The following is a 12,685-nucleotide window of genomic DNA, read 5'->3' as shown; positions in this document are numbered from 1 at the left end:
TATAGTACTTTTTGCAAATTCTTACCTTATAATATGAATTGTAATTCATATAATATCATACGAAATGGGTGATGGACATCCACATATTAATACATACCACATGAAACGTAATATATCAAACTAAATGGAGTGTCTCAGATTTACTTACAGAATAATATGAAGTGCTCTGAGACCAGGTTGCAGCCAGCCAGCCAGTGTCAGGTGATGAAACATTCTAGAAAACTATTGTCTGACAACAAGATGTTCTGGCACACAACATCTGTGTGCAGTCCCTCCTGACCTGAGCACTTCCATATCCATACCTTTTTATGGACAGCTTTCAGGGGAATTTTACTCGAAACACAGGAATTTGGATCATTAACAACGCTAGTTTGAATTTATTTTTAAAATGTTGTATTCCTCATTTATTTGACATATTGAAAATCCACTCGCGTCGTCCAGTTCTTAATGGTGCGCTTGCGCGCAAAGGTAACGGGAGCTATCCAAGTGCTGAATCTGAAGAGGCGTCCACTTGTCTCCATTCCAGCAGTGGACAGTCTTCAACGCAAGGAAAGATTATGCTTCAACACCGCTATATGTTTTTGAGAACATACATCTGTTTTCAGTGAGTTTTTGAATGCAAGTGAGAACGCCTCTTTGACGGCTCGGCGAATTGTATCACCTCACGACGTTTTTTTTTACAGGTTATTTTTTGGTGGCAATGACTCAGAATTTATGATTCTGGGAACCAGTGTTTCATCAAACTAAACTATGATCCTACGGACTGGAATGCCACCTGCGTATTCTCTGTGTGCCACGAGAACACCCAACTGCGCTTTGGTCAGAAATAAAGCGATACTGCTGCTTGGATTGTGTGTTTGACCAGCATTCACATATGGAAGAAATAAAGAAGTGAAGAAATAAAAAATCAAGAGGAATGAATCGCCCCTTTATCAAAGTCTTGACTGCTTTATTTGCATGTTTAATGGAGACCAACAACAGCAGGTAGGTGAATGGCTACGTTATTGGCCATTTAACATAAACAAATAAAACTATTCCAAATCGAATTAGATACTTTCTTGGATGTATGTATATGTAGTCTATTCAACTGTAATGTTAATTGTTTGAAAAGGCAACGTGCGTTGCCATTAAAACAAAGTTTAGGAAATTGAATTTGAACCTACCTAAAATGAACACATTATTTCCTCATGGACCTCAAAGTTCCAATGTTACTAATGGAAGGTAGAAATCATACAGCTTTAATGTTCAGTCATTGGACTGAAAATATAGCTTAGGATGTGTAGCCAAGCTAATCACTGCCTTTAACTCTGTGGGCGTTGTCAAAACGTTGTGAAATTATAGTAGCCTATGCCGGAGTGATTTATTTCAAAATGTGCATAGCCTATATGTATACAATGAGGAGAGTCACGATGCCAATTCTCCATTACAGTGACAAGAGACTTAATGCACACCTTGTCTGCCAAGGTGTTCCACACTATTGTAATTCTTCGTAATCATAGAATAATTTGAATCGCATTTGTGTTTCACTCCATACCTATTCAGGCCAGGATCATATTTGGTTGTGTTTAAATATAAGTGTTTTCACCACACTTTGGACTAAGTAGGTGTTTTTCATTTGTTTCTCACAGGGTAGTGGATGCCAAGGAGCATGAGTCCAGATCAGGATCTACTACTAACTTGTCTCCCTCAGACTTTCTGGACTCATTGATGGGTAGAACATCGGGTTATGATGCACGAATAAGACCAAACTTCAAAGGTTGGTTTTTATTTGACTTTCTTATGACTTGTTTAGTGTGGATTACAAAACCTCTGCATAAAATGCATCTGGGATTATCAGTGTATCCAGCTATATGGCTATATTTAATTTACTAAAGTATTGACATCCCTTACATATAATGATGTAGGTGTAGACATTCTCAACTGTACACACCCTCAACAGTCAATAGGGCATATTTTGAACAATGTATACATTCTCAACTTAAAACCCCCTCAATAGTCAATAAGGCCCATTATGAACATGAATGATGTACTTGTCTATTGATGAAACCCACCAATTAAATATTTAAAGAAGAATGGCTATCAATCACACCGGTAGACAGTGACATCCTCATCCCTGTAGGACTTATGGGATTGAGCTATCAAACATGAAGGGCTCACACCAGAACCAAGCAGTAGGCTGGATATCGTTTTGTATCTCAGCCCACCATCACAACACCCAATAACGATAGCTATTTCCTCAATTATCATTTATAGTGTGCAACAGCTATATTTACCATCAGTATTCAACACTAGAAAAACAATAATGAGCTTAAAGTTATAGATGTGGGCCCCAAACCAACGGTGGTGCCACAGTGACAGCCACAGATGAGGGATGGGTTCCCTCTGGCTAGACTGTGGGCTGTTGAGTTCCTCTATTGTTGTGTTGTGGTGAGGGGGAGAGACACAGCATCTGTCACTGTGATGGAGCTGAGTAAGGAGAGGGAAGGGAACTTATTGGTGGGGCTCAGGGAGCAGGTTGGCATTTATTGTCATGAATCTTGCCCTGGAGGCAGCTCTGCAGAGTGGTTAACTAGCTAGCACAACCACAAAGTCATACAATTAATTTAAACCTAACCTTAACCACACTGCTAAGCCTAATGCCTAACCTTACATTTTTGTTTTCATTATTTTTACAATATAGCCAATTTTGACTTTGCAGCTGGCTCATATAGTGGAAAATGCTCAGTTCTTCCTCCAGTGCAAGATTCATGACAATAAATGTCAACGGCAGACAGGGGCACACCCCAGACAGGGAGGCAGGCAGGCTGGGTCAGGAGGGCTGGGAGACTAGTGGTGGAACAATGCTGAAGAGAAGGCCACTGTGAGGAGAGTAGCACAGGAAACCCAGTCTGAGATTGGTCAGCAAGACTTAGCCTCAACCCAGAAACATTGGCCCAGATCTATCCACTCCGTCTGGGAGAATGGAAAACAAGTGTAGACAAAACCTCAGAAATTGACTTAAGATCAGGGGAAGATTTGTCTGTTCTGAAAAGTAGAAACAATTTTAGTCAGTATATGGACATGGGAGAATGCTGGAGTAGAGGTGAAAAAAAGTCTGGAGTGAAAAACATGATCTTACCTTGTCTGGTAAAATGATGGACAGAGTCTCTGGCAGATAGAGAATTCCAGTCTAATGAGGTGTAATACCACACTAACACATGCGCGCGCACGCACGCACACACACTTACAGTACATTTGCACATCCATGTACAGTATACAGGGATATACATAGATGATGCTAGTTTATCACTTACAAACCATACTGTGTCACAACTATTCCCCACAGTGCTGCTGGAGCCTGACCTACATTTCCTTGCCGAGGTTGTTGTGCAGAATTATTCCGTAAAAATGTTCTGTTACTGACGTTAAATGTAGTTGCCCGACTACAAACAGAGGCAAATATTAATACCACCACGTCACATTGAATATTGATGAGGAATACACAGGGGAAGGGCACTGTGCTCACATCTTAACACAGAGACCAAGATTTGGCGCTGCTTTAAAGGGTCATTGCTGTCTGAGGCTGCTTGGTGAAGTCATGTCAGAAAGGCTGCTTGGGAAAGTCATGTCAGAAAGGCTGCTTGGAGAAGTCATGTCAGAAAGGCTGCTTGGCGAAGTCATGTCAGAAAGGCTACTTGGAGAAGTCATGTCAGAAAGGCTGCTTGGAGAAGTCATGTCAGAAAGGCTGCTTGGGAAAGTCATGTCAGAAAGGCTGCTTGGAGAAGTCATGTCAGAAAGGCTGCTTGGAGAACTCATGTCAGAAAGGCTGCTTGGGGAACTCATGTCAGAAAGGCTGCTTGAAGAACTCATGTCAGAAAGGCTGCTTGGCAAACTCATGTCAGAAAGGCTGCTTGGCAACTCATGTCAGAAAGGCTGCTTGGGGAACTCATGTCAGAAAGGCTGCTTGGAGAACTCATGTCAGAAAGGCTGCTTGGAGAAGTCATGTCAGAAAGGCTGCTTGGAGAACTCATGTCAGAAAGGCTGCTTGGAGAAGTCATGTCAGAAAGGCTGCTTGGAGAACTCATGTCAGAAAGGCTGCTTGGAAAAGTCATGTCAGAAAGGCTGCTTGGGAAAAACTCTCGTCAGAAAGGCTGCTTGGAGAACTCATGTCAGTGAAGGGCTTTGAGATGACATAGGGTTTACTATTTCCTAAAAAAATGTTCCCATTGTTAATGTATTTACCAGTCATTCTGCAACCAGTCCTCAAAGATATTAGCATAATGCTTGTGACACTAAATGAACTGTTCTGTTTGCATGTGCCACTGTTTAATGCCCGTGTGTATATGTGTGTGTGTGTATATGTGTGTGTGTATATGTGTGTGTGTGTGTATATGTGTGTGTGTGTATATGTGTGTGTGTGTATATGTGTGTGTGTGTGTGTATGTGTGTGTGTGTGTATATGTGTGTGTGTGTATATGTGTGTGTGTGTGTGTATATGTGTGTGTGTGTATATGTGTGTGTGTGTATATGTGTGTGTGTATATATGTGTGTGTGTATATGTGTGTGTGTGTATATGTGTGTGTGTGTATATGTGTGTGTCAACGTGTCTCTCGGTTTGTCTTTCAGCATGTGTTTTTGTCTTTCCTTTAACCCCATCCAGTAAAACATTCCTTGTCATCCTTATTGATTTAGTCAATGACTAGCCCCACTTACCAGGCACCATACTTTTGAATTTAGTCAGTATTTCTGAATGATACCACTGTTTGTTGAATAATGATCCCACCATTTTTAACCTGGTCTTATTACTGTACCAGGCCTGCTTTTGAAGACAAACACTTGGTGATGAGATTAGTCAACAACTATCTGTGGCTTTATGACTTGCATGGCGTGCTTAGGAGAACAACATGCCTTTCTTATGTTGACAGAAATACATACAGCCCATATTTTGGTGATACATTTATTACACTCAAGTTACGTCCAACAGATTTTGCACCACTATCTTCCTCAACCTTCCTCACCTCTATTTGCTAAAGCACCCTGTGCAGATTGCACATGATAATTAAGGGCTTTTTCTTGTCACCTCATTCTCACTCCATTTCACAGGTCCCATGTAAACATGCAATATTTTTATCAACAGCTTTGGGCTCGGTCACAGAGACCAGCATGGTAAGTGTCCCGAACGTCTTCTTGCTTTACCTCTTCCCTGTCAAACATGTCAATGTGCTATCTGTCCTCCAACCTGCAGGTCCCCCAGTTAATGTTACCTGCAACATATTTATCAACAGCTTTGGTTCTATAGCAGAAACTACAATGGTGAGTTGGAGTGTTGTGCTTGGTCATGTTGTCTACAGCCTGGCTATTTTTCTCCTCTGGAGTTTAAGATTTAAATCATCCAATCCAAATAATTTCTTTACTGTTCATGAGCTAATTTTCCTTTTAGTTTATGGATGTTTTCAACGTTTGCTTCTTCAAGTGCGATGATTCACTTTGTCCCATCCCCTTAGTCTATTGGCAGCTCCAGGGGGCAAGTATAGCACACTATACTCAAGGCAATATTGGATTGCTATTCCCATGACACTCCCTTGTGCATGTGTTAAATTAGTTCCGTTTTAATAATTGACACAGTGAATGCAAGCACATAATTCACTTTAATTGCAGCCAATAGCTGTAGGTGTGAGATTTAAGCAGATTGATCGGGTGTAATATCTGAAGACATCCAACTGCCCAAGGGGTAAACAATAGCAAACCTGGAATACGCATTGAGATCCCATTCAATAGTTATATCGCAATGACAGTCTTTGCCAGCTGAGCTGTGGTTCAAACAGTTGCCCACAGTTGTTCAATAACTTGTCACACATAAGCATACACATCTGGGACTGCCAATAGACTGTTGACCGCAAATACACTACTGCCTACCAAATAGGTCTGTTCTGAAAGGGAGAGAAAAGGCATCTCATCTGATACGGTCTGTTCATCTGCAATCAATTTAGCTTCTTAAAACCTGCATGATTCAATACTAAATGCATCTTCAAACTGTAATGTACTTTCTGGGTCACCCAAACATCATCTATCTCCTATTATGGCACTTCAGCAATAACAGAGGAAACTGATCATATGGAGCAAGTAACTAAGTTAGACTGATGGCTGCAATTCTTTGATGGCTCTTTTCAACAAATTTGTATCTACTCTTAAAATGTCATTTGGATGTTAGATGATGGTATTGCGTGGTGATTTACAAACATACATATATGCATTGAAATCCATGTATTGCATCCATTCATTCATGCTATTATTTATCATATTATAATTCTATGTAAAACATTTAATTGAGAAATTTCTCTAGTTAAGGTTGTGGTAGTCCCACAGTGTCAGTATTCTATTACCATTGATATTACTATTAGTATCACTGGTGCAATATTAGCGCCTTAGTGCCAAATGTAATACTGCATGTCACTACGATGGAACCAAAAACCTGAGGCAGGCATTTGGCCTACATATTAAGAGGATAATGTTGTTTTGTATTAGTAGCGCTATCATTCTAAATATGTAAAAGTCCACAGCAAAATAATGTTTTCATGAGTAAGTGACCAGTCATTGTATTCACTATGACACAACATATTCTAGTCATCAAAAGTAGAGTACTGTATATTTAATGGAGATAGACAAAAGTAGTTTATATGTCAAAATAAAGCAATTCTGAAGCTGATTTCACTATTTCCTCAAGGATTACAGAGTGAACATCTTCCTGCGACAGAAGTGGAGAGACCCTCGGCTGGCGTACAGCAAATACCCAGACTCCTCTCTGGACCTGGATCCGTCCATGTTGGATTCTATCTGGAAACCTGACCTGTTCTTTGCCAATGAGAAAGGCGCCAACTTCCATGATGTCACCACAGACAACAAGCTCCTGAGGGTCTTCAAAGATGGTACCGTCCTGTACAGTATCAGGTCAGATGTGGGGCATGCATTGAATGGTGGACTCAACTCTATTGATTGGGGGAAATAAGTGAAATAGGCTGGAGAGATGTAGAACAAGGTCACGCAAAACATTTCCTGTTGGAAACGACCAAACAAAGAAAATATTCAAATCCAGTGAGATTTCAGCAGAGAGTCAAAGATTCCCTTTAATGTTAGTCTACTTCCAAGCCCTTTAACGCACATGTAATTACTTTTGTAAGAAACATCAAAGACTACCTCTCTGGTTTCATGGGATTCATCTCAATAAAGCATTCCTTTACCTGGAGGAATTGGCTGCAATATGGTCTCCACTAAGAGTCTCCATAGAAACACAAACTACTAGAGTAGCCAAAGGCTACAGGGAATTTTTCTCTAAAGATGTTTAGAATACGTTCAGGGACGGAGTATGGAAAAAAAGCCGCTCATGTAGGCTATTCATTTCCATTGGGCATTTGCTTCATCCCTAGCGTTGCATGGAATCAGTAAGATGGAATCACTTCGCAGTAGATGCAGCCCACTCGTAGTAGATGAGACATGGGTAACCTTCATACAATAGCCTCCTCCTACAAAAATCACTACTACACTTACATTACATTACATTTCATTTCATTTCAATATCACTTCAGTCACACAACTCAGCCTCAGATTTAAACCTCAAGGCAGCGGAATAATGCAGCTCAATTTTGTCCATTTGGAGAGCTGATTCAGGCGAGGGAGCCCAGGTGTGGCGGGAGGCAGGGGGTTCTGAGAGAACAGATGAAAGGTGGTTAGCCGCTCGCTCCATTCATGAGAGAAGAGATGAGAGAGAGAGCAGACTGCAGACGACAATACATCTCAGACGCAATAACTGTCCAGTAATGAAAGTGTGATAAGAACCTGCTGAAGGGAATCCCACATGCTGTGTGGGAGGAGGAGGCTCTCAGAGGGGAAGGAGAAAGAGCATTGACTGCAGGAGAGGAGCATATGTTTATCACATACTGAACACAGTAGGCATACATTGTAGGGAGCTTTTATTTAAATCTTGAAACAGTAAACATTAGGTTCCATATAAGATTTTTACTTTTACATTACATGCATGTATTGAGTGAGGTATAGGACACGATAATGCAATAAGCCAGTATATACATAATTTATATCATTTATTTGTACATTCACAAAGAATGCCTGCACAGTTGACTCCTTACCTTTACATGTCTCTTCTTCAAAGGTTGACTCTCATTCTATCTTGTCCGATGGATCTGAAGAACTTTCCCATGGACATGCAGATCTGTACCATGCAACTGGAGAGCTGTAAGTGACTGCTCCTTACATCCCACATGGTAAAGCACATGCAATATGGTTTGTAAAAATGCAATAACATCTCAAACATCTTTGCTGTGTTCATTCATTCCTCAGTTGGCTACACCATGAATGATTTGATCTTTGAGTGGGAGAGCAAGGACAAAAATCCTGTGCAGGTGGCCGCTGGGCTGACCCTCCCCCAGTTCATCATGAGAGATGAGAAGGAGCTGGGATACTGTACCAAAAGCTACAACACCGGTCAGAGAACCACACACACACACACACATACTGTACACACACACACCACACACAAAGACATTCTCACGCACACACACCACACCTCTCACCACACCGTCCCTGATCTGAGGTGTCAGTGTGTTTTGTTCTCCAGGTAAATTCACCTGCATTGAGGTGAAGTTCCACTTGGAGAGACAGATGGGTTACTACCTGATCCAGATGTACATCCCCAGCCTCCTCATTGTCATCCTCTCCTGGGTCTCCTTCTGGATCAACATGGACGCCGCGCCCGCTAGGGTAGCGCTGGGCATCACCACTGTTCTCACCATGACAACCCAGAGCTCTGGCTCCAGAGCCTCCCTTCCTAAGGTAATCCTGTTAACCCAAGCAGGGTGAGTGGACAATCTGATGGAGGAGAAAGGGATACTGGGCCATGTTCAGATCAATCAATCTTCCATTGCCTACTCATTTTCGAAGTCGTACAACTCAGATACTGCTCATGAAATGTAAATATGCCTAAGGTTGAAGTCTCTATGCTTCCCTGAATTTTGAGTATTGGGTTCTGATTCAAGTGGCCTAGGGCAATAGATAAGCAATCAATTGATTTATATCAAGCGAATATCAATGCATTTGTGAAGTTTTTCATTTTTAAAATCAATAAGTTGCAAAACAGAGAAGACCTTTAAACATTACATTATCACAATATATTTAAGAAATGTATTTAACTTGTTAGAATAGTGATTTAGGTGGGGATATAACATGACTAAATTAAACAGTAGTGTATACACAGCGACAGTACACTGTCAAACACTAAATTGCTATTCACACTTACGCTAGCAAGAGGCCTCCAGTGTGAGTCATCTCTTGAAGATCAATAATTTTCCTACACATTGGACCGCACATGACCACGGAGGGCTCAACCACGGAGGGCTCGGCCACGTCAAAGAGGCCCGCATGAAAGAAACGCTGATAAATATTAAGAGAGGACTTTGAGAGGCCCAACTCAGAGCAACAAAAGCTCAACATGCCTAAAGAGCACTCAACAACGTTGAGTTGTTTTCTCTCCATGCAAATGTCCTGTCATTTTGAGAGACAGACGAGGTCATTGTAGGACGAATAAGAGGTCATCCTTCAGATTCTAGCCTCCATCTCACATCCGGCTGGGAGATGAAGGCTTCAGTCTAACTGCTACTGTTTCCTTTATGTTACCTTGGTAATTGAAGCAGCAATTATTTCCTTCCAGTGCTATCGCTGAAATCACTCATATCAATTTCAGCGTTGAAAGTTTAAAGCGCTTGTTAGCAAATACCACCCCTCTAATTATAGTGATTTAGAATTTACATCAACAAAGCACAATGAGGGAAGATAATAATCCCATTGAAATGTTAATTGAACGATGCATCATGACGCCAGGACATACAAGGATTATGCAGTCCCAGTAAACTATTGTTTGCTTGTTTCTTGTCACAGGTGTCCTATGTGAAGGCCATTGATATCTGGATGGCCGTGTGTCTCCTGTTTGTATTCGCTGCCCTACTGGAATATGCTGGGGTTAACTTTGTTTCCAGGCAACAGAAGGATTTACTTCGCTTGAGGCGAAGACAGAGGCGGACTCACAAGGTAAACAGTCTAGTCTTGAGGAGCATCCCACTGGACACATACTGCTTAAATCAATGTTGTTTCTACTCCATTTCAATGAAATTACATTGAACCAAAGTGGAATAGACATTCAATTGATGTCTGTGCCCAGTGGGATTGCCTTTAGAACAGTCACTGCAAAGCCCAGACTCATTAACCATTTTTAAAGAGTGGGAGTTCCACTCTAGTATTTTTTAATTGCTATTGAAGAGATGTGGAGAGACAGGAAAGATTGAGAAAATGTGTGTTGAAAATGCAATATGGGACCAGGATTCGATCAATCCCTCGCTTACACAGGCTTACATGCACCAAAGGCAGGCGGTGCCAGTAACTGCTACACCAAATCCCAGGGCCTCATGGCTGAACATATGAATGGTATCTTTCAAAAGGAAGTGTGACATGATGAAACTGGGCTGAATGAACATTTAGGGCAGTCAGAGACTTGTTGACTGAAGTGTGTCAGGTTATCTAAGGTTATCTAAGTGTGTTAGCTTGTTGTTGCTGCTGCAGCAGAGGGAGGGAGGTAGGTAGGGAGGGTGTATCTGGGAGACATTCAGCTGTGTCCCCAGTGTTAATGAAGTAGCTGTAGATGTCGCCTGGAGGCATCCTCAGGTAAAGGGTACAACACCTGAGTCACGGGCCAAGAAAAGGACGCAAGAACATGGCTACTGGCCATACACCACAATGTCATAGTGTGTGTGCACATGGGAGTGTGTCTGAAACGCTTTCTCTCCATTGAACAGAAGCATACTCACCATGGTTCTGCCTTTGTTTTGTTTCACCAGGATGATGACATGAGGGATGGCCGCTTCAATTTCTCTGGTTACGGCATGACTCAGTGTCTGAAGGATGGGTCGGCTGTTAAAAATGCTGTCCCAAACCCCAGCCCAGCACCACCAACCCCTAAAGAGAAAGAGGTGATAAGGAAAAGGTTTGTGGACAGGGCCAAGAGGATTGACACTGTGTCCCGAGCAGCCTTCCCTATGGCCTTCCTCCTCTTCAACATCTTCTACTGGATAACATACAAGGTCATCAGGCATGAGGACATTGGCATGCAGTCAGGGTAGTCACTCTGCCCGGCAGGATTTACCTATGGAACTCTCATCTTTCTCTCACTCTAATCTTACTGAATGAGAAATGATTGGTCAGCGCATTGAGACTACTTTATGTTGTGGGACTGTACATGGAGGAGAGGCACAGTGATGCTGGGGGTGGTGGTGTTCTTTCAGGGATAATTGATAGGTGTTCAAGCAAAATCAAATAGACTAATACACATGTTTTAGATGAACAAGTGAACAATTGGTGAGGCACAGATATATTCCTATGTGTTAATGCATCCTGGAGATTCTACTGGGCTTTTACTCAAGGCACAGAGCAATGATGTAAAAAGGTGGACCAAATTTTATGAGACAATACTGCCTTTGCATTTGTGCAACCTTGCAATGGAGCAACATTCCATGCATTTGTATGTGCAGTAGTCTGGGCTTTAGGGTTAGACTTTTGTGTGGTTTTCATATGAAGGTTGATTTAGAGCAGTTTTATACAATTGTACTGCAGTTCCTCACTGTTTCTACAAGCAGCAGTTCTATTTATTAGGCAAAGAGCACAATGTATACACACACACACGTTTCACTATCCTTGTGGGGACCAAACAATTGATTACCATTCAAAATCCTATTTTCTCTAACCCTTAACCCTAAACCTTACTCTAACCTTAACCCTAACCCCAAGACTAAGACTAAAAAAGGCTTTTTCCTTGTGGGGACCGGCAAAATGTCCCCACTTGATAGAATTTTCCTTGTTTTACTATCCTTGTGAGGAGTTCTGGTCCCCTCAAGGATAGTAAAACCAAACACACACACTCACGTTCTATAAGGCCTACATGTGTGAAGAGATTAAATCCAGATTGACAGTTAGATACTGCATTTTTATAAGCTACCCAAAGCCTTAGATATCATGGATTTGGAGATAAATGGTAGGCTTCCCTATCTTTCACAAAGCAACGTCTCTTCTCGCTCAGCTGTCTGTCAGAAATGAATGCACTTATTTATTTAAAACTCAGTAAAATTTTGCCTAGAGGTGGTTTGTATTTTCCACTCCCCTTCAACATACAGTTGAAGCCGGAAGTTTAACCCCCCCCCCCCAAAAAAAAAATGATATAGATGTACTATTGTAAAGTGGTTGTTCCACTGGATATCATAAGGTGAATGCTAAATGACGTAAATGTAAATGTTACACTTAGGTTGGAGTCATTAAAACTCGTTTTTTAACCACTCCACAAATTTCTTGTTAACAAATTATAGTTTTGGCAAGTCGGTTAGGACATCTACTTTGTGCATGACACAAGTAATTTTTCCAACAATTGTTTACAGACAGATTATTTCACGTATAATTCACTGTATCACAATTCCAGTGGGTCAGAAGTTTACATACACTAAGTCGACTGTACCTTTAAACAGCTTGGAAAATTCCAGAAAATGATTTAGAAGCTTCTGATAGGCTAAATGACATCATTTGAGTCAATTTGAGGTGTACCTGTGGATGTATTTCAAGGCCTACCTTCAAACTCAGTGCCTCTTTGCTTGACATCATG

General features: G+C 41.4%; 1 protein-coding gene across 1 annotated transcript; it reads left to right on the top strand.

The window, feature by feature from the left end:
* Positions 1-328: 328 nt before the first annotated feature.
* glra2 (glycine receptor, alpha 2) lies at positions 329-12,232 on the top strand. The gene is made up of 9 exons (XM_014164832.2): positions 329-984; positions 1,629-1,756; positions 5,225-5,292; positions 6,704-6,927; positions 8,144-8,226; positions 8,332-8,475; positions 8,609-8,823; positions 9,925-10,074; positions 10,878-12,232. The coding sequence occupies exons 1-9, from the start codon at positions 917-919 to the stop codon at positions 11,157-11,159; spliced, it is 1,362 nt and encodes a 453-aa protein (XP_014020307.1). The 5' UTR covers positions 329-916; the 3' UTR covers positions 11,160-12,232.
* The last annotated feature ends 453 nt before the right edge of the window (positions 12,233-12,685 follow it).

Source organism: Salmo salar, chromosome ssa21 (assembly GCF_905237065.1).
Source record: "Salmo salar chromosome ssa21, Ssal_v3.1, whole genome shotgun sequence".
In the NCBI taxonomy this organism is placed as follows: domain Eukaryota; kingdom Metazoa; phylum Chordata; class Actinopteri; order Salmoniformes; family Salmonidae; genus Salmo; species Salmo salar.
The sequence above is the reverse complement of the archived record's forward strand: the minus strand, read 5'-3'. Positions and strand labels throughout refer to the sequence as shown.

Bases quoted from the DNA above. Each gene is read 5' to 3' on its own strand.
- glra2 (XM_014164832.2), top strand. From the start codon at position 917: ATGAATCGCCCCTTTATCAAAGTCTTGACTGCTTTATTTGCATGTTTA. The intron at 985-1,628 runs GTAGGTGAATGG...TGTTTCTCACAG, and splicing joins ATGGAGACCAACAACAGCAG to GGTAGTGGATGCCAAGGAGC. The intron at 6,928-8,143 runs GTCAGATGTGGG...TCTTCTTCAAAG, and splicing joins ACCGTCCTGTACAGTATCAG to GTTGACTCTCATTCTATCTT.